Below are 26,275 nucleotides of genomic sequence, written 5' to 3' on the forward strand. Positions count from 1 at the left end.
GAGTACGACCCAGATTCAGTGGCCACCCAATTGTAACCAACGAACAAAATTATTTGCCTAGAATCACGTGCCGAGCCCCCATACTTTGGGAGGCTTCTCAAACCCTCTCTCAATTAAAAAAAAAATAAACTACAAAACTCCGCAAATTCTTCTTCCTGGGCATGACGCGCGCTCTCTCTTGCATCCTCCGACTGCTTATCCACGGCTCACTAAAGACCGGAACCAGCCGAACAGCTGTCAAACGCTCGTCAACTCTAATTGCACGCTCGCTTGAAGAATGCAGTGGAACCGTAGCCGCTAGCCCTACGCCCCTCTGGCTGGCTCTGCCTCCATGAATGGGACACCTGTGAACTTGGCTGGCCAGCGACGCTCGTTCAGCGTCGTTTCGTTGTCCCAGGCTGGTATGTCGCTAGCAAAATCTGCCGTCGCATGCACCGCCCCCCGTTTTTCTGTTTACCGAGAAAATGCCAGCCGGGTGGCTGACTCACCCGGGTGAAGGACCTAGTGCAGTTCCGCGCAGATCAACCCTTGTGAACCATTGACGACACAAGTGCATCCACCCTGGAGGCACATAAAGCATTCAGCGCGAGCGGCATTCCTTGCGTTGTAAGCGACCAAGAGCACCCAGCGCCTCCTTGAGCGAAGGCAGCCTGTAAAAGTGAAACCAGGATACACTGTGGATGCATTTGGTTGGCGTATGTTAAACTGAAGAAATCAAGCGAAAGGAAAGCAAGTACGTGCAAACCGTATGTTCTCGTCATATTAATATTTAAAGAAAATATCATTTTATTACGCTGCCCAGACGGTTATGCAAGCCAGAGTAGATGCATGTGCATTCTATATGTATCAAACCATGCTTCCCTTTTCTTCGCCGCATTGATGAGGGGTGAACGAAGCGAGCGCCGTCCCATCGGATGAAAAATTCTTCATGGAAGGGCAATCATCGCATATAAATCACAGTGCAACCATACACCAGCTAATTAGCCACTTCAACAGAGATAAGCAGTCATTATTCACGTTCGCGATTTCTCACTAGAACAAATTTATTACCGGATGATAAATCAAGATTACTTTTATAGAAATTTTTTCGAGTAAAATTAAGGAATGGGATTTTTCGTAGTACGTATGTGGCATTTTTTGTTTTTTCTTTCAAATATGTGACGCGATAACTTGTTCTGGATACGAATCAATCTTTGTGTCATGTGCCTTTCAAGTAATTAATACGTTTGTTCTGGCATTTTTTTCTTTACTATCCCTGCTCCTGCAGCGTCCCGAGATGGCCTGTAGTATATGTAAATAAATAAAAAAAGCTGAAAGCAGGCATGTCAATTCATTCGGCTGTGAAGCGACAAAGTGTCTTATTTCAATTGAAAGGTCACCACGCACTGCCGTCAACGCTCCTCCTCGTCCGTTTCATGCCAGGTTTGCCACCTGGAAGAGGAATTCTGTACACAGCGACCACAGCGTACTCGCTCAAGTGGCTGGACCTGTTTCTTTGCGCAAGAGGCGCCAATTTCGCAAATTGCGGATGGCGAAAAAATAGCACTGACCATATGTGTTGCTGCACCTTATTTAGATTGTACCACGCATAGTGAAGGAACCGGATGACCTCCAGTTTTTTTGTCCGTACTGCACACGCATCCCAAGGATATACTGCATTTGGCTTACATAGTACTGCGCTCTGAGGTTATCTCATTATCTTTCATTGTCTCTTCTCTCATTACGTTTCATTATCTCGCCTAATACCGTACACTCGAGCAGTGCCTTTCGTCGCCTTTAGCTGCATTCGATTCAGCCGTGGTTCTCTGCACCGCCGGAACCGGTTCACGGTGCGCTGCACCAAAGCGCTCGATTCACAGCGCCCCCTGCACCACCGTCCGCGATTGATTTTGGTGCAGTCGTGGTGCCGCTTCGGTGCAAAGAACCGCGGCACCGTCAGAGACGGAGGTGCAGGATAGTGGTGCACGTGTTTGACGGCGTAAGCAGACGACGCGCGCAGCCGACGTTTTGTTTGTTAACATCAATGGCCAACTAAAGGAAGTTTTTCCCGTTTCTCGCGACAGCCTGAGCAGCCTCTTGAAGTCAAAGCTGAAATACCTAGCTACTACGCTTTCGTAATAGTTGGGGTTTCTGCTGCGGTCTGTCCGCACTGTGTTGCTGCAAAAGAAAACACCACGTCGGCTTCCTCATCTTCGCTGTCTGACGACTCAGAAAATTCGGTAAAAGTGGATTCGGCGATGTCGTAGTCCATGACTCCACGAGGCACGAAAAACAGACGCGACGACCGCAAAACAACACACCACGACGGACGAGAAGCGGATAGCAGACGACAAGGCCTGTGCGTGCACGCGCTGGATTGAAAATCTCCGCACCAGTGATTTGTGACGCTGCTGACGAGCTGCACCTGCACCAAGAAACTGGAATTGCACCGCGCCGGCACCAACGGAACTTTTTCAGAATTAGTGCAGAGAACCAGTTCTGAATCGAACAGACCTTTTGTTTCGGTGTCTCTCACCGACGCGCGCCGGCGTGTGCATGCGTGCGTGTGCGTGTCTGTGACTGTGAGAGGGACAGTGAGCGAGATAATGAAAGCGGCTGTATTTCGAATGGAAACTTTTCTTATCGTTGTTGATAATGCAACGCTGGCATAACGGGAAAAGGTTGAAAAATCTCCATTAAGCGATGATTAGTGCCGACAAAACGCAAGCATCGCTAATTGCACACAGCACTTGGACATGGGCTCATGTGACAGCACAGTACACAGAATCACAACACACGTCTGACTGGCGAATAATGTTCTTTGTTTGAATTATTAGCGATGAGTATAAAAGAATCATTACCAGAGGCCATCAGAAATGATGCTCGGGGTTGCAGCTGAGCATGTAGTCAAAAGCCAACGCAAGAAAATCGTCAGGTAACACTCGTTAGCGCTAATGGCTTCCATTATGCGCAATGGTGGCGCACTCGAAAATTAGGCTTTTTCTGGTCCCTTAGTTTTTGTAGAGGCAGTTATAATTTTATCACAACACATCGCTTTCGCGCATTGTGCGCAAGGCCTTTCGTCTGGAACAAAATACCTTCGCATTCGCCATTTTATATTTGCTGACTTTCCACCATTCTCCGGGGCTTTTTCTCCAACGGAAATAGGCTGCCGAGCGGAAATTTGGTCCTACTTAGCATTCAGGCCCCCCTTCCTTACAATAATGACATCCTTTACTTTTGCGCTTCCGTCTTTTGTTTTTGAGCCCTTGCCGCAGCCGCTTCACCCGTTCGAGTTCGTGCTTAGAACTACTATCTTCGCTGCTCTATTGTACCATTTCTTTTTCTTTATTTTTTGTCCGAGCTTGCACCAGCACTGCCGTTGGCGAATACAAGTACTACGTCTGCACGGTCGCACTGTCTTCCTGTTTTTGAGTGTCCGAAAAAAACCTTTAATTCTGATGTGAAGACGATTTCGCAGGTAACGCAATCAGGAAAGGCTCTGGCGCGTCTAAATTACCGGGCACAAAAGGTTCGTTCTGTAATTTTCAGTGAGTCAACGCTTGGGGCGGAAGCACGCACCGTCCTTCGGCTGTACGCAACTAGTAGCAGCGAAAATATTTTATAGAAAATGTTTAGGAGGTTGAAGCTGTGGTTCGAGTTCTAATTCCGGAAGGCGAGTGTCTGCGCAATTTCGACTCAAATGGTGCGCGTCGGCGAATGCACTTTTTGCGCTTGCTCACGCGCTGCCTTTCACAGCCCGCGGGACATGGCGATCAAGCTCGTAGAGTCGCTGCTGCTCCCGCAGACAGATCGCCTGACAAACCACGGACATAAGTGACCTTGGAGTCCTTGCCCCCCCACCGTCCCGGCAAAGCCGCAGCTGAGCGATAGCGTTCGCGGAAAGCCGTATCACGAAGCGGGGATCGCCTTGCTCCCAAAAAAACCTGCCCGCGGTCGCACGCGTAATAGCGGCGGCGGATGGCGGAGGACGGGGAAACTGAACCGCCGTCGACGGTTCCGCCCATTTCTTTGTTGTTGTTCGGCCTCGTCGCGCTTGCTGCGCCCTCACCCCGGCTGCAGTTGCGGAGGCGACTTTTTCCTACGCGCGTTGCGTCGCCGCCGACAAAGCTCGCTTCCTTGACCGCCGGGGAAGAGGTGCGGTGGAGCTCAGGAGAAGGCAGTCTCCGAGTGCTGATAAGCCTCCGGCTGCTTAAGAGTCATTGACAGCTACAACAGTGCAGTGGCGTGTGACGCAAGAGTTTGGGGCTCGAGTACTGGAAAAGCGCCGGTCTGCAGATACGGCTGATTTGCACTGCAGGGAGTGTTGCTCGGCAGCCGCAGCACTCGTCGCACTTTATGTGAGGTAACCGGGGGTAGGTATTAGGCCTCTACGGAACTCTTCAACGGCGATTGAGTGCAGTCCTTTCACTACCGTGCCTACTTGTCTTTCAGCGCCTCTCCTCAGCGGGTTTTGACTTCGACAAAGCGGTGCAGCTGCAAGATATGATCACTCTCGTCGCGGACAAGCACCTGTTTCAAAGACGACGGGCAACGACTGGTACGTACACTTCTTTGTCCCTGATCATAGTGAACTATTCCACGATGCTCGAACGGAACCAGCTGATCTGTAAAGAACCTTTCAGTAACAATGGCAGAGCGAAAATTGGAAAGTATTTTTCTGTAGGTGCTATTTCGCAGCAAACCAGCTTCACGATTTAATACTTTGGTTTCGATGCGGGTTTAAATTTTGCTGGCGGGGACATTCTGATACTTGACAGTCGAAGATTGAAAGGCGTTACCGTGACTATTCGCGTGATGTTCGTTGCAATCCATGTCAATGAAGGCAATAAAACTTGTCCAAAAGCATTACTGTCTAAGGCCCGTTTCACATATTCCGACTAGAACAGAAATAATCGGCGCAGTCGGGGATGTCAAAGTGCGATTTTCGGTCAGTGCTTTCGCATGCACCGCATATCCAACGAATTTGGTTGGGGCGACATGCAGGGTTGCTTGATCTTTGTATTCGCAACCCATCATTAAATGCAACAGTAGCTCTACACGCAATGTATTGATGTTATTATAACCAATGTACTTTTAGATGCAATGAAATGTTTCCTATATATATTTCGATCATGTTAAACACTTTTGCTTCCGCCGCGGTGACAGCTCCCATCTCACGTTCCATGCGATCAAATCGCAGCGTCAGTGAGAAATGGGGCGAAATGGTATCCGATGAGAAATGGTCACTTCCACGCACTAGAACAAGCACTTAATTTTATTTTATCTGATATTCCTGAGAGGTGCGAACCTGGCAGACTTAGCGCGTGTAACCTCGCGAGGCATGATTTCAAGTTGCGCTTTCTAAACAAATCTTTACAACCTCTAACTATTGCATTTTCTTTGCACATCATTTTGCTGTTCCCGCTATCGTCGCCCCAACAGTGTGTGACACTATTTTCTTAGCCCATAGTGTGCTTCCTAAGTAGTTTGTTCATAATTTTTCACCTTTTCAATACTCTATACGATGATATTTTGTCTCCTTTTTCTTCCTCATAATTGTTCACCAGTGGCCTCGTATACGACTTGCCTCCGCTGCATGCATGTTTATTTCGCTTTTTTTTTTCATGTGGCACTCATAAAAGTCACAGGTGCTTTCAAGTTATATTTTATCTCTTGGTCTGCAGCCTATTCTGAACATGCACGGATGGTTAAATCTAAAGTGGTCTGGTGAACAAAAAAAAATTGCTCCGACAAATTGGAAACCCTTCGCAAGCCGTGGGCGGCTAAACCGAGGCTCTCTTCTATCGCAGACTGACGATACACGCAGCGTCGGGAGGCAAAAATCGCAGCATATGAAACGGACCTAACGCAAGGAATGGAAATTAGGGATGGTGGAGAAGTTGAGGATAGAGGAACACCAGTAGTCATCTTCAATTTTTATTGGTATTGTCGATGTGTCGCGTAGGACTAGCAGCGTTTATGACTCTAACGCTGATGACAAAGTGGACAAACGTTCCTCCTCAGGTACGTGTAAAAAATGAAATTCGGCTCATAGCCTGAGCCCCTTTGGGACATTAAACCCCATAAACCAAACCAAATCGTTGCGGTTAAAGAGGGTGCCTTCAGAAAAACAAGTACGTGTCTGCACCCCCCAGGAGCGCGTAGCGAAATCACTCGGCGTAACTTGTAGGCGGTCGCATCGCGTCAAGCCCACACAAGCAGAGCGGTGCTATCCTGAAGCCACAGCAGGGTATTGCAGGCCACGGGATCTAGTGTCGGGAGGAGCCAAGCCAAAACGAAAATTCTCCTTTGACATCACCGTCTTGAACATGGGGGTTACCGTAATGGCATGTGGATGATGCGGGTCGCTGAGTTAACCCAGTACACAGCAGCACGGTGCCTACGCGTGCGAATTTCTCTTCTTCCCATTTCAAAGAGACGGTGCAAAGTAGCAGTAAGTGTTTGGGGATTTCAACCACGCAGATGAAAAAAACCGCAATTGTAGCTTCCAGTTCCAACGCTCGCAACAAAATGACGCCTTCCAGGATACAATGTTATTAGTTGGGACCTTGTCTCAGCTGAGAAATTTGGCGATGAATATGATCTTTAAGGAACGGAACTAGTCAGAATTCTGCAAAGGTTGTCGTCGTCATAATCAGCCTGACTACACCCACTGCAGGGCAAAGGCCTCTCCCATGTCTCTCCAATTAACCCTGTCCTTTGTCAGTTGCCGCCACTGTATCCCCGGAAACTTCTTCATCTCATCCGTCCACCTTACTTTCTGCCGCCCCCTACTATATTTGCCTTCTCTTGGAATCCGCTCCGTTACCCTTAAGGACCAGCGCTTATCTGGACTTCGCATTAAATGCCCTGCCCAAGTCCATTTCTTCCTCTCGATTCCGACTACGATATCATAAACCAGCGTTTATTCCCTCACCCACTCCGCCCGCTTCCGATCTTTTAACGGTACACCTATCATTTTCCTTTCCATAGCTCGCTGCGTTGTCCTTAACTTGAGCTGAACCCTCATTGCTAGCCTCCACGTTTCTGCCCCATAGGTGAGTACCGGTAGGATACAGCTGTTGTATACTTTTCTCTTGAGGGATATTGGTAAACTGCCATTCGTGATCTGAGGGAATCTGCCATATGTGCTCCACCCCATTCTTATTCTTTTAGTTATTTCCCTCTCATCATCTGGATCAGCGGTCACTACCTGCCCTAAATCGACATATTCTCTTACTACTTCCAGCACCTCGCTACAAATTGCGAATTGCTATTCCCTTCCTAGATTTTTGAACGTTGCTTTGGTTTTATGTATGTTAATTTTTAGCCCCACCTTTCTGCTATGCCTGTCTAACTGATAACGCTTTGCAGTTCATCTCCTGAGACTCTTAGCAACGTAATTTCATCAGTTAATCGCGGATTACTTAGGTACTCTTGAATAATTCTTATCCCCTACTGTTCCATTTCAGTCCCCGGAATACGTCGTGTAAATGGTCGGTGAATAGCATTGGCGAGATTGTGTCTCCGTGCGTGACACCTTTCCATATTGGAATTTTATTGTTGACTTTATGGAGGACTATGGTAGCTGTGCATTCGTCATAGATACCTTCCAATATTTTCACATAAGGCTCTTCTACACCCTGATTCCACAATGCCTGCATGAGTGCCGGGATTTGCAGTGACTCAAATGCTTTCTCGTAAATAGTGAAGTCTATCCAATATCATCATCATCATCATCATCAGCCTGACTACACCCACTGCAGGGCAAAGGCCTCTCCCATGTCTCTCCAATTAACCCTGTCCTTTGTCAGTTGCCGCCACTGTATCCCCGCAAACTTCTTAATCTCATCCTCCCACCTAACTTTCTGCCGTTCCTTGCTACGTTTGCTTTCTCTTGGAATCCACTCCGTTACCCGTCTATACACCGTCTATACAATATAGGGTCGGTTATATCATGCGCATTTCTTTGTCACCTGATTCATACTGGAAATATTGTCACGTATTGGTGACTGCAGTCCGGCAAGCAGAAAAACAGCGAGAATGTCTTCGAAACGAAACTCTTCATTTGGGCTGACTTCCGCCCGCAAAGAACTGAATGACTGGGCGGCGGCGCAGCAACGGGCGTGGTAGGTGGTTGTCGAACCGAATGCCCGCCGCTCTCGGGCGTGCTCAATTTAGAGCTTATAGCGAACTTTCGAAATAAAGCGTGCAAAGTTAGTATAACTTTCTGGAACAGCGTAGAATGGGCTCCGCTTCGATGCTATTAATCGAGATGAATTTGGTCGCGTTTTGCATCCCAAACAAAGCGGAAAACCGGCGTGCCGGCTGTTTTGAAGCGTCAGCAACCAAGCAGTACAAATATTCGCGGCAATATGGTTTATTGTAGAGTGTCCTTTACGGACAGGGTATAGTGACATTAGATTAAACACCCTCAGGAAGCGTCGCAAGGGAAGCTCGGTAGTAGCAATCTGAAGCTTATTTGTGAATCACAGGCCGGCATCTCACGGGATGACACGACCGCGGTCTAGCGCTTCGCATGCCCGCTTTACATCGGTATAGCAATACCGGAACAGATGGCGGAGATTCGATGTTGTGTCATATTAGCACACACTGCAGTGCGTTGGCGGTGGCAGCGCCGTCCTACCAGCACCATTTGCGGCAGTTTCGCCATTAGGCCTGTCCTTCTTTCTGGAGCCGCTTTTGTGGCGCCGCTTTTTCCTTAGTCGGGGCAGAACAGTTGGACAATGTGGGGCTGCGAGGGAATTTTCACGCAGTCTTGGTCGCGTGCTTATAACGTGCTAAGGGTGAAGTCCGAGACGGGTGCACTGTGTGCATGCTCGCATCTCTCAGCTCTTATATCAGTTATCGCGCTTTGAATTCCGAAGAACGTCGAAGTGTGGCACAAAGCCCCAAACAGGGTTACCAGCACATTGTCTAAATTACAAATACTTGTTTTATCAATCACGACTACCGCCCCAAAGCTGGCACTAGAGTGAGAAGACAGTGGGCGTCAAAAAAGTGTTTGTTTTTTGTTTTTTTGCCAGGAAGCCATTTCTTTGACAAATGCTCTTAAAAAACGGCCCTCAGAGCAACCTATTTGATAACTAAGCGTGCGTAGGAAGGCCGTTTTCACTTCGGTCACGAAGAGAGCGGTCAGTCATTTGTTGGGCCATTGGGTTCCTTTTTAGGAATTGCTTTCTTGAAAAAGTAATTGATCCAGGGCTTGTTGATTCATGCTACAAAATTTTAGTGGCGCAAAAAGGCACACACACAGGACAGAAAGAAACGCACAGTAAGGGCGCCAACTACCAACAGAGTTTATTGCGGAAAACAGCTTCTTTTATACGCCAGTACATCATATCCTGAACAAGACAACAGGAAAACAACATAGTCACGATTTAGCTACAGGCCAATTCATTATCACGCCCAGCACAAGTCACAAAATTTGAGAACATGAAAAACCTAATATCGAATATGACAATCTACAAATGACCGTCTAAAAAATCCAGTTCCCGGGCGCTGAGCTTTACCGACGAAGTGCTAATTAATGCACGTGGCCCCAGATCTCTGTATGTGATAGGCCTTGACAGACTCTCTTTCAAACCGCACTCTGCCTTTACCGATAAACTCCGTGATTTCCAGCACAAGTGCACATTGTTTACACTCTCTGCAGTGATCTGGGAGGTACCCCCGCTCACTGTTTTTTATCGTCAGTTTGTGCTCGCCAGCTCTTTCGTTGAAACACCGGCCAGTCTGGCCGATGTACACACTCCCGCACTTGAGCGGTATCTTGTGGATGACAAAGGACCTGCATTCAGTTACCGGCAACTTGTGCCTGACAACGCGTCTCGGCGGTTGTCATCATGGAGCAAACCTTGGCAAGCTTACATGGTGCTCTAAACACCACTCTCACTCCGTACGAACCGCCTATTTTCTTGATGTTGTGCGCTATCCTACGAATGTGCGGAATTACCACCGTAGGCCTCTTATCTTTCTGCTTGCTTGGAAGACCCCCGCTTGAAGTGCGTTTGATTTTCTGCAGATGTTTCGCATATAGCCGTGATAAAAAGGCACGGGTAGCCTGCGTCATGATAGCCGCCGAGATTCGCTAACGGGCACAAGTTCCCGGTAACTGAATGCAGGCCCGGTGTCATCTATAAGATACCGCTCAAGTGCGGGAGTGTGTACATCGGCCAGACTGGCCGGTGTTTCAACGAAAGAGCTGGCGAGCACAAAATGACGATAAAAAACAGTGAGCGGGGGAACCTCCCAGATCACTGCAGAGAGTGTAAAGAATGTGCACCTGTGCTGGAAAGGACAGAGTTTATCGGTAAAGGCAGAGAGCGGGTTGAAAGAGAGATTGTCGAGGCTTATCACATGCAGAAAGCTGGGGCCACGCGAATTAGCACTTCGTCGGTAAAGCTCAGCGCCGAGGAACTAGATTTTTAGACGGTCATTTGTAGATTGTCATATTAGATATTAGGTTTTTCATGTTCTCAAATTTTGTGACTTGTGCTGGGCGTGATAATGAATTGGCCTGTAGCTAAATCGTGACTATGTTGTTTTCCTGTTGTCTTGTTCAGGATATGATGTACTGGCGTATAAAAGAAGCTGTTTTCCGCAATAAACTCTGTTGGTAGTTGGCGCCCTTACTGTGCGTTTCTTTCTGTCCTGTGTGTGTGCCTTTTTGCGCCGTTAAAATTTTGTGCTATCTTGAGTAACATTTACGCCACACGCGGAGCCTTTTTCTAAAGGCAAGAAGCGTGTAGAGTGCCGACCTACAAATAACACAGCCACTGCTTTGATAAGAATCGCATACCGGTTCTTCCGCGAGCCAGAAGGTACTGAATGGGACCCGCGCATAAGGAAATGCAAATCAGTGGCAGCGGCCGCATTCCACTCGTCGAAGTAAACAGTGGGCATACATCCTGCTCACAAGGGTACACTTTCCTTAAGACGGACATAGATGCATTTACCGAGCACAAAGTGTTTACGTTTACTGCGCTGTTTAATGCACGCGCACTTCAATTCATGTCGGGTTGGCGCGGCAGAGTTAGGTGTGGCAGCCTGCGAAGCTGTACAATGAAGCTATCAAAAATGGGCGGAAAGAAGTTCTTCTTAAGGAAGACGCGAGGTTTGTCCTAATTAAGTAATACAGTAGAACCTCATCATAACGAAGTCAAAGATTCGCAGCAATAACTTCGTTATAGGCGTAGCGAAGGGAAATCGTCATTCCTTCGTTATGTGCATTATTTCGTTATAACCAGGTTCGACTGTATGTACACCACGTAGGACTTCATTGGCTGCAAACAAGGCCGTACGCATGTTGCTCCGTATGCGCCGTTAAAAGGCACGAAAAGATGCCGACACCAACATATGAGGTGAATAAAAAGAAGGGGAACAAAAGATGAATAGAAGAATGTTCACCACGGCCATGGCATAAATACGACCGGACCCATTATTGCCAAAAGAGCAGGGCCCAACCAGAGATCCTTAACATTGACGCGGCCAGAAAGGAAGATGGTGATAAGGACACACCGGTTGTTATCACCTGGCCAGCGCACCCAGTACTGAACAACGGGCTGCGGCAAAAAGCTGAGAAGGAAGCGAGCAGATAAGCCTGCTGACACGCTCCCTTAAAAAAAATGACTGATACTCCAACACGGTTATTATTCGGGGAATTGCTGCTCATGGAGAACTACAACATCCATCCAGGAAGCGCATCGAAACAAAATGATTATACAAGACAGCTAGCTTTGTTAAGCAAATTTTCAGGGACAGGAGACTATCTGCCGGCCGCTTCTGCTATTTCTCTCATTTAGCAGCTTTGTAACGCAATACTTCAGTGCCAAGGTTTTTGTGTTAATTTACTGTACAGTACTAGATTGCCAACAGAGTACTACCTCCCTCTCTCCAATGCCGATGCCCCTAAATGCCAACAAAATAGGGTCTTTAGGGTTGGGTTTAAAAAATAAATAAAATAAATAGGTAGTTTCTTAGCGCGACCAGAAAAAAAAGTATGCGCCCTTTAAACAAAATCAAATGTGTCGTGCTCGGAAACACGGCATTCAAACCTTACAGCAACATCCCCGTGGAGAGTGCCATTTCACCACGCCACAGTACTGACAAACAAAGCGTAAAACTATCATGTTACAATGCGAGTTGGCGCATGATTGGCCAACTGCCACTGGCGGCATCGTCATTGGCTGTAGTTAGACTTTTAAGTAATAACTCAGTTGGTACAGCGGCCGAGCACCACCGTGAGGCTGTTACCGAGCACCCTGCATACTGAAAGCAACCAAGAACAGGACGGGACACGTTTCCGCACTGTTTCCAGGCCTCGAGAACATCAGCAATGCAGCAAGCTTCCCACGGCATGATTTGACCACTGCTCGGGATGAGCACAGAGCAAAGCGCAAACTTCAAAAGCTTACTGTGTGGCCACTTCCTCTAGCAACCATGTCGACTGGCCACATTGAAATAGTGAGATGAATGATTCGGCGAGCGAACCCTTCAAAATGAACGCGTCCGTTCTCTGTGCCACTGTGGCCGTCGCATCTCTGCTCAATACTGGGTGCAAAAATCACCGCCGAATAAAACGAATAAATTGGCTGCAAGGAATCACCACCGAACGTAGTTCCGACGTCGCAGCGTGCGCCGCCTTGTGTTCGTGGGCTTCCTCGCTTCGTTATCTCATACGCGGAAGTGAACATTTCCGGTTTCAGCAGCCCGACGAGCATGCGATGCCTGGGCGCTCCTGTTGGCCTCCCTCTTCCTCGATTCGCTGGCGTTTAGATGGCATCGTGGCGACCGATGAACGCAGACATCAAGCTTGCTGCTGCACCCCCGTGTGCGCTATTTGTACCGGTCTCCGGAATCTCGGGAGGACCTCTTATGATGAATGCGACATTGCAACTAGCGTGGAAACACAAGGACAGCGACACAAGAAACCGACGGGACAGCACGCTAGACTTCAACTGACGTTTTATTGCACACATAACAGATTTTTACACTTCTATTCGGCGCATGCTCAGGAGACTGTACCCCCGCCCCTTTCTCTTTATCACGAAGCCGGTTGTCAAGAAGGGGGCGGGGGTACAGTCTCCTGAGCATGCGCCGAATAGAAGTGTAAAAATTTGTTATGTGTGCAATAAAACGTCAGTTGAAGTCTAGCGTGCTGTCCCGTCGGTTTCTTGTGTCGCTGTCCTTGTGTTTCCACGCTAGTTGCAATGTCGCAGTCATTAACGAATTCACACCAACTAGCCCAACTGTCTTCCATGACCTCTTATGAAAGCCGCCGCTTCCGGGTCTTCCACACTCTTCTTGGCATTATTGTCGTCCTGGATAATGCTGGGGCATGGGTGGTGAAGCGTGCATGGCTACCAATCCGCCACTATTCGCGATTACATGAATTCGACAGAAGTCGACTCCAGTCCACTTTTTGAGGGAAAGTGCAAAAACGTCGATGGAGAGAGTAGAGGACGAATCACGCCTTACCTTCTCATAACCTGCTCTTTTTGTCTTAAAAATTCGACTTAAGACGCATTCCATCGCGTTCATGTAAACGCGGTTAATGATCACACACGGCAACGCACAGTTGCCTGCCACTCCGCGATCACAAAGAGGGAGCATATACGCCAAATCGGCGGCGTTTATCACACGGTCTCGGCATGCTTAAAAACTTTTAATTCCTCTCAGGAGCCCATGCCATGCTTCATTTTCTCCAGAGTTGTCTCCTTGAGACCTAGAACCTTGCCAGTTGTCTCCAGAGTTGTCTCCTTGAGACCTAGAAGCCTGCCCCAACCAACCAAATGATGAGACAGGCTTTCGTAAAGGATACTAAACAATAGACGACAATCACACTATCAATCAGGTGACAGAGATATGTGCAGCATATAACCGACCCATGTATGTAGCCTTCATTGATTACGAGAAACCATTTCACTCAGTGGAAACCTCAGCTGTCCATGCAGGCATTGTGGAATCAGGGTGTATAATAGACTTATGTGCAGATATCAGAAGATATCTACAGCGACTGCACAGATACCATAGTCCTCCATAAAGTCAGCGATAAAATTCCGATAAGGACGGGGGTCAGGCCGGGAGACAAAATCTCGCCAATGCTATTCATCGCCTGTTTACAGGAGGTATTCAGAGGCCTCGATTGGGAACAGTTGGCAATAAACGTTAATGGAGAATACCTCAGTAATCTGCGATTCACTGATCACATTATGTTGCTAAGTCTCTCGGGCGATGATCTTGAAAACATGATCAGTGAGTTAGACAAGCAAAGCCTAAAAATTAACATGCAGAAAAGCAAAGTAATGCTCCGCAGTCTAACAAGGCAAGTACAGTTCGCAATTGGTAGCGAGCTGCTGGAAGTACTAAGAGAATATGTCTACTTAGGGCAGGTAGTCACCGCTGATCCGTATCATGAGAGGAAAATAACTAGAAGAATAATTCTCAGAATGATGTAGAGCGCATATGGCAGGTTCTCTCAGATAATGAATCGGAGTTTGCCAATATCCCTCAAGAGAAAAGTCTACAACAGCTGTATCTTACCAGTATTCACCTATGAGGCAGAAACGTGGAGGCTAACCAAGAGGGTTCAGCTTAAGTTATGCACAACGCAGCGAACTATGGAAAGAAAAATGATAGGTGTAACGTTAAGAGATCGGAAGCGGGCGGAGTGGGTGAGGGAACAAACTCGGGTTAATGACATCCTAGTCGAAATCAAGAGGAAGAAATGGGCTTGGGCAGGGCATGTAATGCGAAGGCAAGATAACCGGTGGGATTCCAAGAGAAGTCAAGCGTGGCAGGGGGTGGCAGAAGGTTAGGTGGGAAGATGAGATTAAGAAGTTTGCAGGGATACTGTGGCCGCTACTGGCAAAAAACATGGTTAATTGAGAGACATGTGAGAGGCATTTGCCCTGCGATGGGCGTAGTCAGAATGATGATGATGTCTCTTTAATAGGAGAGCTTGTCGAGTTTATTTACTTTCTTATTTATTTGCCGCGCAAAGTTAAAACAAAGCTGCGCAGTCGACTTCGTATGTGTGCATAGCGCTTGAGAAACGAGCAGCTCCTCGAAAAAATCAACGACTTGTGGCAGCTACTAGTTCTTGGTCTCAGCATGTTACCTAAAAACCATTAGTTGATTTTGAATATCGCTTGCACTGACTGCTGCGTTCAGAGAAGCTGTACAAAATTTTAATTGGGAGTGTATGCGCAGTTTCCTCTAGATTTCGAATCTTTAGATACGAGGCTAAAAGGTTGTTTTCTAATAACTGTTCGCATTACCTAAAAAGCTATCAGCGCATAAATTGCGCCGAGCCATTCTTTGCACAAAGTGATTAGGTTATAACAACTGAGCGTCGTAGTGCGTGCAAAGACGAACAATGCATAGAGGACGCGGGATAAAGGCAACATCTAGTCCTATAAAAATCACGCAACATCTAGTCCTATAACGATGGTCATGCCATTGTCAAGCGTAGAATTTAAAATGTGAAATTTTGCGTGAGAAAACATGATGGGCTATCAAGTATGATGTAGTGGGATGCTTCAGATTAATTTCAGTGCCATAAGAGTCTTTCACCATCACTTGATTCGCGGCACACGGGCTGCGACCAGCTGAGTTTTTCTTGTTCTAAGCAGCCAGGGGCGCATGGCGTTAATCTACCGTTATTACTTTCGTTTTTTCGAAACATCCCACATGAGAACCATTGTAAAACATTAAAAGGGTTAGATGTTGGGCTAGTTGTATTTGTAGTGCAACCAGGACAGAAACACAAAGAAAGAAAGACAAACACGAGCGCTATCTACATCACTGTGATCTTGAAAGAAACGAACAATATCAGTGGAATTCTTTACCAGGAAGGGGTCACTTATGTCGAGGACATTCAAAACTTTCAAAATGAATTTACTAACACAGTGCTGCCACGTGCCTCCTTCATTCACAATGGTACGAAATGGAGCATCCAGTTTATGTGTTTTAGCGCTAAGAAAACATTGCAATGCACCACTTTCACTGGCAGATATATCTCTTGCAAGCCCCTGAAGATCTAAGCACTGGCAAAACTGGACTGCTTTAGTCTTAATTCTGGTTTGCCCTTTTTAGTTTGCCCTTCGGAGGCCTAATCCACCCATGACATGGTTTGCGTGCGACTGGTGAATAATTTATAATCGAATTTTTCTGTGATGCTGTTCTGATTTCAATATTCGAATGACGCCGTTTTATGTCAACGTTTGAGACATGAAAACACCGCAGCATAATCACTTCTTCTACATTCATTGTCATTCCGTATCTTGAGCCAGGCTCGCTTTAGCGTTGCAGTGAATTAAAACGGTGAAACAGCAATTATATTTTTGAGCGCCCGTCTCGACTGCGGGAGGTGGGTGGTTCGAAACCCACCGCCGGGCACCCACCGGTCAAAAAGGTACAAACGTCCCCCGGCCTGGCGCTCGGCTCTCTTTAGGGGTGTACGTTTGGGAGAAGCAAAAAAAAATATCAGTGGAATTGTGACCACGGCTCACTTGAGCCAAAGGCTCAGAGCATTTTAACTATCATGAAAGAACATTTTAAACCGCTTGCTTTAACATCAGAATTGCCAATCAATAACTCCATTAGATATTTAGATATTAACTTCACCTTTCACGCTCATCACGTATGCTGGGCCTACCAGCCGCGTAGCAACAAGCCGATGCTGCCATATCATTCCGCTCATTCAAAACTGGTAAAAAGAGGTATTGTCAATTTATGTTTTCAAAATGCTCTCCAGAAATCTTGTCCGCACATGATGACCGATAGTTTTCAAGAGCAGTCCAAGAGGCTGACTAATGCCGGTTACCCCTCCCATGTTCAAGTTTCTGTTGCCGAAAAACTTGTTAAGAAAATGAAGCCAGAAAATCAATGTCACCCAAACCCGGTTCCTCGTGAAGGAAAAAACCTTGTTGTGTTACCTTATCTTCACAAGATTTCCCACAATTTGAAAAGAATTGGTCAACGAGCGAATGCAACCGTCGTGTTCTCGGCGCCGAAAAAACTTGCAACGTTGTGCAAACTGGGAAAAACAAACACCAACAAAGCGCGCGGATGCACTACTAGGCACCAGAAGCCCTACGTCACGTGCGATGAAGGTGTTGTGTATAAAATTCCCTTGTCATGCGGGAAACACTATATCGGCCAGACGGGGAGATGTCTGAACGAGCGCCTAGTGGAACACGCTCGCAACGTCAGAAACGGGCAAGGCGGATCGCTGGTTGACCACATTCTCGCATGCAAGTCAAAAACATGTAAGCCTTTCTTTGATAAAAGTGTCGTAATAGGAAAAAGCAGAGAAAGAGTAACGCGCGAAATCATTGAAGCTGAAAAGATAAATAGGTCAGGATGCTCGTGTGTAAGCTTCCATTCTCCTCTCAGATAAAGAGCTTGTTTTTCTGAGGAATTGATACTGTTCGCACGTGTGATTACCGTTTTCTGGTGTATAAATGTGATGCTTCAGGAGAATAAAATTTGTTGGAAGTTAGCGCTCGTGGTGTTCGTCTCTCGTGTCCTCGTCTTTTGCTGCGCTACAGTGTATTGGAACTATGTACCAGCAAGCCCAAAAAGCCACGCTACTCAGCAATTATATGGCAGTTTTTTTTTATGCCTCACTTCAAAGTCATCGTCCGGCTCTTGAAACCCAAACAGCACTAGAAAGAAATTCGATTATCAATTATTTAGCACTTGTAGAATACCTCGTGGCAATCCACATGGCAGATAACGGGAAGAACGCGGCTGATATCAAAAGACTTACGTAACAATGTGATTGATTCTGTGCACGCAACTTGGCATGTTGAAAATGCACGCAGATGTGCAAGCTCAGGAAGACGTGGTTTCTGGGTGCGTTTTTCGGGCGTTGTAAAGACTTCTTAGTGGCCCCTTGAAATAACTATTACTTAATAACCATTACTGAGTTTGCTGCTATTGTAAAGACTAAGGACGGAGCCAGACTACAACGTTTAAAAAAGGATCGTCCAAGTGCATTCTCAGAAAATTCACACTCACGTTAAAAGACGCGTAACAATCGGATGTTCACATTCTAGAGCTATGATATCACGAATTTCGTGCGAACTCTTGTTCCTTCACAAAAGCCGCGCATCTAAGGTCCTTACAAAAGTTACGTGGAAGGTGAGGCAAAGGCTGTCTTTTTTTGGAGCGTTGAAGACAATTATGAAGCACTTAATTTTTTTAATTATTCGTACCGCACTCACTGAACACAGTCATGTTGGTTATTATCGTCATCAGAAATCAGGATATGCGATTTATTGACTTAAACCTCTATTAAGCTCATATACCAGGTGTTTTGGGGAAGCCCGCCACTAATTTTTAAGGGTTTTTTTTCATATTAGACAGGCTTTTTTGCGGCATATCATAGTGGTACCAGTGTTGGGGGGCGCCAGGAAACAGAAGGACCGTGTCAACTAGATTGCGATTTCCTAAGTTCTAATAGCCAACTTTTTAACAAATACCGATAGGCTCCTGGCCATAATTAATCATTTACAGCTGGCCGACAGTATCAGACATATCAGTTTTTAGAATGTTGAAAACGCGATTACCTTCGCCGCAGTAGCTCAACAAGTTTGGGAATTTCTCGCGTGATTCGAAAAATTCAGTAAAGCATTTTAGTCGCCTTACGTGCAGCTAGGCGAAAGCCTTTGTACCATCCTGCTGAGCTCTCTGGAACGCTTCTTATTATTCACTGTGTTCATTTGTTTGAAGTTATGCTCGTTATAACCGATTTCGAGTTACGATATAGTACACTTCGTTATATCCAGCGTGTTCGTTACAACCGATGTTAAGTTACGACATGCTACACCATGTAAAGTTAATTATTCATTTGCCATCTTCGCTATATCTGGTACAAATTTTCGTTATATCCAGATATCCACTTTTTTATGCCAATGTATGCAGCGTAAGAAGACAAATCGTTTGGCACCACTTTGAATGTCCTACGTTAATTACTTCGGCCGTAATGGACGTTTGAAGTTGCAAGAAGTCACGGTTGTGGGAACCAAAGATCGTCGGCGCGAATCGTTATTATTGGCTACGCTTTTATTCGACTTCTAATCTTACGCTCCCTAACGCGATGAATCGTTTGATACCACTCAGAACATTCTGCGCCAATTAGGCGGTCCGCAATCTATGTACCAATGGTACCACCCACTGATCCCGCTTGAACTCTTCACACACTAGTATACCTATATAGGGCAACAAATGTATGCTACCATATGCGGGGTGCCGTGTAGTGTATCGAGGTTTGATTAATAGCTCGCGCGTACAGGATGGACACGGTGGAGAGTCCCCCATATTACACCGATCACGTGACCCGGCATGACGTCAGCTTGTGAAGTCCCATATTTGATTGACAAGTTCGCACGGACGGACACACTGGCCAGTCATGAGCCTATAAAAGTTTTCACCTTACGACCGCATTCCTGCGGGGAGCGCAAAGCGACGTTCATTAAATCGCGTCAATCCGTGCAGCTGGTACCACGCGACGTTCTCTGTCCCGCCCGCGCTGGAGCAGCGAAATGGAAATGTTAACACAGCAGCAGCGAGAAATTCGCACAGTTTAGACCACTGTTTTAGGAAGACATGCTCCGATCAACTCGCAAAGTAGCCTTGTAACTGGAGCCAAACGAACCTCACTGCTCGTAATCTAAGCCGTATCGCCTTTCTCCTTCCTTTCCCACGTCCCTGAAAAGGAAAAAAGGAGTGAAGTTCTTATTGATCACCGCTCTCCGCAAATGCCGCGCCCCTTTGAGGAAAAGTGGAACGCGTGGGAAATGCGTGCTGTACCCGCATGTGGTGACTACGAAAGCAAAGCAGCGACCGCGTTTAAAGGTCGGCAGGTGGTTCCGTTCTCGGATCCGGTGCTGCTTCTTCCAACGAACTCCCCTTTTGCGGCTGCTCGAAGTTGGTTCCGGTCGGAACAAAAGGTGTAGGATACGCCGAGAATCTACTCTCGGTATTACAAGCAGCGACGAGTCTAGTGTATTGGTCGCCAGAGCAACGGAAGTCGGCTAAACGACAACAGGTGGTTCTGAACACTGTACGCGGGCACGGCGACGCAGTCCACGCACGTTCGAGCCAGCTGTTTTCACTGCAAGAGGGATAACGTTGGAACACACTGACGCCGCCAGTGCTCGGCAGATACGCCGTGTGGCCGTCCGCGTAGCTCATCGTCATTGCGGACAAAGCAGGCAAGTGCTGATATCGAACGCGCCATTGCGATAAGGGAACGCGTTGGCCGGAGACGGTCGCCAGAAAGAAATGTAAATAGAGCATTAAGCGACGTTCTCCCGATTATAGAGCGAATTAAGTGCGTAGTGATTGCAACAGTATGGATAACCCACAACTGACCCACGAAGAGTTTTCCCTGCTAAACCCCGAGACCATTTAGCATGGCTATACAGCCCCGTGTTTATATTCACGTCGTCCTGTTATTAACATTAGCTCTCTGTCAGTAGAACCGTGTTCTGTCCATGTTTGGTGGAAAGAGTGAGATTAGAAAACCTGCGGGGACAGGCTGGCCGCAGCTTGCGCAGGATAGGCTTGATCCTGCAGTAAACGCAGTTGGTATGACGATGATGATAACGACAAAGTGATCACGCTGCGTAAAGAGCCGTAGTACGAAGCACTTCAAAACGAAATGTTAAGCATGTGTAAACTGCATTAATATACGTTGCTGGACATTCCGTGCAGTTTTCTTGGGCGATTTTCTTTCACAATTTTAAACGTGTGTGCTTTTAGGGCTCTATCGACTCCGTGAAGGGTTGTCTGAGGTAGTATTGTTTTCTCATCTGCTAGTGTGCCCGAATGTAGATGCATTGAAGCGACAGGAAGTACTATGGGGGCAGAATAACTACTAACAACATAGCATCACAGCACAGTCCCCAACTTTTGCACATGGTGCAGTGGATGCGTCAACGCTGTCGCACGCATCACGCTATTTATAGTTTATAGTGCTGAGGGATTTAATGTCCAAAGGCGACTCATGCTATGATGGATGCCGTTGTCAAGGGCTCCGGAAATTTCGACCACCTGGGGTTCTTTAACCTGCACTGACATCGCACAGAACACGGACCACTAGAATTTCACCTCCATCAAAATTCGTCCGCCGTGGCCGGCATCGAACCCGCGTCTTTAGAGTCGGCAGCCGAGCGCCGCAACCACTGAGCCATCGCGGCGATTTTATATCACGCGATGAAAGACGAAATCGCAGCCGAAATTACACGGCCACTTATTTTCTTCATTTCCCGGAAACTGTAACGGCCGACACAAGAAGCTCGGCGGCGCCTTTTGTGGCGAGCACAGCCGTCAGTCATCGACCGAATGCTGAGACTCGTATCCCGCAACTGTTTGAAGGCGGCATCGTACCCCGGAGTAAACTTGCCGCTCATTGAAGCAGTTTTAAAAAAATGACGCAGCTAATGAGCGAAAACGTATCTGGTGCCGAGAGCGTGCCTCTAACTGGAACAGAAACGGTCTCACAGTCGATATAATCGCTAACAGAGCAAAACAAAAAGAAGCAGCACTAATCCTTCAACAACCTGAGTCCAGTATTCGCGACATGCTCGCTATGTACTAACTCCTATGTGCAGATAGCGTACAAAGGTTTTATGTCAACACGTTCTGAATAGCAAACGCTTTCCGGTCACCATACTTGCCCTTAATGCGAGCGAAATACTAAGTGTTTCAGGCAGGACATTCAGTAATTCTAAGAGCTGGTTTTTGAGCTAAATTATGGCTTTTCAGCATAGTGTTACCAGTGTTGCGGACACCAGAAAACCGGTGAATCGTTTTGAGTAGTAAGCCTGTTAAATAATTTTTAACTTTCTAACTATTAGAGTTAGGTGCCAAGTTGCAATTAGAGATTTGTAGTCGGTGCTTAGTAATAGAAGCACCAGTTTTTATATTTTCTAAAACGCGATTACCCTTGGCGCCGTGGCTGGACAAACATTGGCTTTTTTTGGCTAGTTATGTGCCCTGGAAAGGTTGCTTTGCCTGCACGCTTTTCGAAAGCGCATGTATTTTCGCGCGATGTTGGCAAATATTGTCAAGCAACAGCGCCAAGGAAAAGGCGGGGAAATGTTGCCACGTGATTGTTTTTATTTTTTTTTTCTGTTGAACAAATTTGTTGACATGACGAGTCACGGCCGTTTTTCATTGAGGGAGCAATAGCAGGAGAAAGAAAAATGAATGTATAAATATCCCCTTCCCGTAATGAAATTTCACTTGCAAGTCTAGCGTGTATCCTGTCGTGTCTTTTTAGCGCGAGTGACGTTATCGGGAGCCATGGCAGTTGGTGGACACACGATCCAATCTCGGCGAGCTTGTGCACGAAGGAATGTCATCCCAGCTGACACCATTGTTACTTGAGCCTGTTTATTAGAAACCGGGTATTTGTGCGGCAGCTGCAACCAGCGTCAACTGAGCCATATGCCAGTCCACGTAGCTTCTGACATTCAGGACGGTAGTCCGTTGCTCAAGGGAGCCTGCGCGCTGGCTGAGTGCTACAACAGATAGGAAAATGACCCTTTCGCCCGACAAGCCTTTTTTTTTTTTCGTTGAAACAGGTTGCACAAGGCTACATGCTCGTTTTGCTTTCATTTCATTTTTCGCTTGTTTTACCCTCGAGGCTTTTGCATTAGAGAGGGGGTGGGGGACATGGAAGTAAAGTAAAAAAATAATGCACATTGTTCAAGAGGTAATGCGGTCCATAGGAGTAATATTGAATCACGCTTTATACACACACGTGCGCGCGCACACACACACATACGCACGCACGCGCACAAACGCACGCACACATGCACGCGCACACACAGAGGATAGTATTGGAGGCCAAGAGAACGATTAGTCAGATTCTAACAGCGTGATTAGTTTAGTTTGAAACGCGCATAGTCGGTGATACAGATGGCAGTCTGTTAAATTTTTTCCCAGCCCTTACATGTTTTAGGGAGGAAGCAATTAGTGTAGGTCACGGTCGTACAGTGAAGAAAGGGTACTTTTGGATTGTGGTCAATGCGATGTGACAGGAAAGATGGCAGGTAGCTTTCCAGTGAGGGTTGTGGTAATAAATCTCGTGGAAATGAGAAATGCGTATGAACTTATAGCCAGTAGAATGTAATGGAGGCCCAAGGTCATAGTTAACGGCAGTGCTGTTCAAACGTTGCTAAAACTTCGCCGTTTTGTTCTTTGTGCCGCAGTGATCCCCTTCTAGTCGGCTGGCGAACCTGGATAAGCGAAACACCTAGCATTGGCAAAGCGTAAACAACATGGCGGCTGGTGGAAGACGGGAAACAATCTTCTTTGAATGTCGGTGCTCGTGCCCGCTTCAGAGGTTACATATTTAACGTTGTAACAGAAAAGCTGCAGTATTCTGTAAGCTTCTTTCAGTTGTGCCCCAATAGTGCTGTAAGAAGGATTGAAACTATCTTTAGATTCCGTTGCATCCTGACCGCATGACTTTCAATTTTCTCGTTCTCCTGGCTGCACCATGTGGCGCATGGCATAGAGCATTCAAAACTAGCGTGTTGAGATCCTCCGGGTCGTAAGAAAGAAAGGGAACGACCGAGTGGCTGCACAACAGAACGTGGTAGGCCGCTAGGCTTTGCGCCACTGGTTGGGTGCCATCCCGAATTCCCAATAATGGCGCGCCGCGAAACATGTCTGCAGGGCTACGTCTGTGTCCGCTGCGGAAGTCTCGTAGGAAAAGTTCTCGCTGCAAAAGCAATGCTATTGTAATGTTTCGCGCACAAAACACCATTTTCTTCTCAAAGAGCTGAATTCTTTGTTTCAATTCCATGCATAAATATTGGCTTTTGAATCATGTTTTCTGCCTTCATTGGGGGCAGATCTTTTCAACGCTGAGACAGAGCAACAGAGGACAGGTGAACTGGGTCGAACGCGGCATATTTCTACTGTGTCCGAACAAATAGATGCTTCTTTTCTTGTTCTCTTACACAGTAATGAATGCGCTGATAGTGCGTTGATAATTTTAGAAGAACTTTTTTTTAGAAGAACTAAGGAATGCCCTAATGATAAGTAATGAATACGCTGATAAGGAACAATCCTTAAAAACTGCCTTCAGCCACATGCTGTCAAATTGCTCTTCTAGATCTGCATAGGAGCCCGCGCGTTTTTCGTTTTTTCTCCATTATGTTTTAGAAATTCGCTATCTTGTAATCTTATATTTTTGTTATTAGCATAATAAAAATCCAATAACAGAGTGTTTTAGAATTCTGTATACCTTCACTGCTCACCGCGGCCGCCATCCGAAACTACGCACGATCAGACGGTTCCCATGGGTCAGCTGATGGCACCTGGTTCCATTTGCGCCATGGTGGACGCAGAAGGTACGCGCTATGATGAAATTATCTACTGTGCGCATAGTTTCCTTGGTAAGGGTTGAGAACGCCTTGCCCTTTTTCTTTGAAATAAGACAAAGCCAGTCATTATTTCTAATGCTAGTCTAAAGCCAGTCGTAACGCATGTGATTCTTCGTGTGTCCTCCAACTCTGCTGCGCTAGTCTCACTATGAATACGCACCAACAAACCCAAAAAGCCATGCTGTTTCTAATGTGGCTCAATCTACGCTGCTGTGATAGGCAGCAACGATTTTGTGTCCCAACAGCGCGAGCCAATCTGTGCAAGAACAGAGTGAATCACAACTAAATTCCTTCACGGCAGATTCCAAATCAGGGATGCCGGATGAACCGCAAGAACACTCACCTGCGTTGTCGGAGGACCTGATGGACGTCGCGCGTGATGAGCTGGGGGAGACACCCGACGTTAAAGAAGCTGCGCTGAGCCAGCTACGCAAGCGCATTGCAAGTAGGTGCAGTTTCCTCATTATTACACCTTCCTGTAAGGGTAGAGCTAGGATATATGTGGCACGATGGGCCATTAAAAGAAAGGAACCACAATCAGCTATTCTTAAGTTGTTCGTTAACAACGAGGTATATACTTGACTTTATGCACTAGTGATGCTCTAGCTTCCATTGGGTGTGGTGAGCATTTCCTTTGGCTGGCCCTGTACAAATCACTGTAAACATGCAAAATGAATTATTAATCTTGAAAGCTACCCTTCTGCCCGGTATTTCAGGGTAATTATTTCGTTGACGAACATTCGCTTCTTAACACACGACTGTTCTTTTCCAGATTTAGTGAAGCTGTCTTTTGCGACATCGACTAAAAGTTTAGGAGTTTTTATCTGCTTAATATTTTTACAGATTATTTATATATCTGTGTGCAGCGAAAGGTTAGTTACAAGTAAAAGCAAGATGAGAGAAAGCATGAGAGCGCGTGGCCTCCGCTCTTCGTGAGGCTTGGATTGGATTCTGAACCAGACGCGTGGCGATGTTTCGTCTTAGCCATCGAGGGGGTGTGTGCGAGCCATTTGAATTTGTTGAATTTGTTTCTGTTTATCTCACGTTCCATTAATCGCTATAGCCTTTTGTAACCACGCAGTACGTGTAAAAATTAATTTTCCTACCCAATATATGGTGTACATCAGGTGAACCTCAGCTTGACTGCCCCATGGAAGAGGACTTCTTGATCAAGTTTTTGCGAGGTCGCAAGTACGACGTGGACTGCGCATTCAAGAACGTCAAGAAGTACTTCAAGGCTCGCCTGGAGCACCCGCAGATGTTTCAAGGTCTAACTCCGCAGTCTATTCCATTCGACGCCACCTGCCGCAAGCATCGCCTGTTGACGGTGTCCCGCCAGAGAGACCCCGAAGGAAGGGTCATAGCCATGCTCAACATCGGTAAGCACGCTGTCATATTTCATTTCCTTCTGTCAGCATTATTCCCGTTTTATTACGCTGCTACGTTCCGTGGAAATTTTCAGCAGCAAACACACGTACAGCTGTATAAGTCTTGCGCGGCGTTGTTTTAGTGCGAAATGATCCTTCGCAGATGTGACTGGATTTTGCCCCGCAATGAGTTATTTACGGAACGAAAGCTTGCTCTCGCTAGACCCAAAGCTCTCGCTTTGGGTTTTTTCACAGAGAAGATCAAGATAAAATGACTCAGTTCTTAGTCATTCTGATTTTAACTCTGTTATAACGCGCAAAGTAGCAGCGCACACACGCAGGAGGCTGCAATGAGCGCTGGGTCCCACCAATGATGTGCGCTTCGGCAGCAAGAGATGGTGGTGTTCAGCTAGTTTTCACGCGGCGGCCTCTTGATAGAGGCTTCCGTCTTCAGCCTCGCCCTCGGACGCTTTCATTCGAAACTCGGGCAGA

General features: G+C 46.8%; 1 protein-coding gene across 1 annotated transcript in view; it reads left to right on the forward strand.

The window, feature by feature from the left end:
• Positions 1-4,064: 4,064 nt before the first annotated feature.
• LOC149369674 (alpha-tocopherol transfer protein-like) overlaps positions 4,065-26,275 on the forward strand; it is a 32,171-nt gene continuing 9,960 nt past the window's right edge. The window contains exons 1-4 of the mRNA XM_089559225.1: positions 4,065-4,355; positions 4,435-4,540; positions 24,718-24,861; positions 25,544-25,795. Coding sequence (XP_089415351.1) covers positions 4,486-4,540; positions 24,718-24,861; positions 25,544-25,795 — 451 coding nt within the window. The 5' untranslated portion in view covers positions 4,065-4,355; positions 4,435-4,485. The remainder of the gene's footprint in view (positions 4,356-4,434; positions 4,541-24,717; positions 24,862-25,543; positions 25,796-26,275) is intronic.

The sequence above is a fragment of the Amblyomma mixtum genome, chromosome 1, assembly GCF_055824585.1.
Source record: "Amblyomma mixtum isolate Tamu chromosome 1, ASM5582458v1, whole genome shotgun sequence".
Classification (NCBI taxonomy): domain Eukaryota; kingdom Metazoa; phylum Arthropoda; class Arachnida; order Ixodida; family Ixodidae; genus Amblyomma; species Amblyomma mixtum.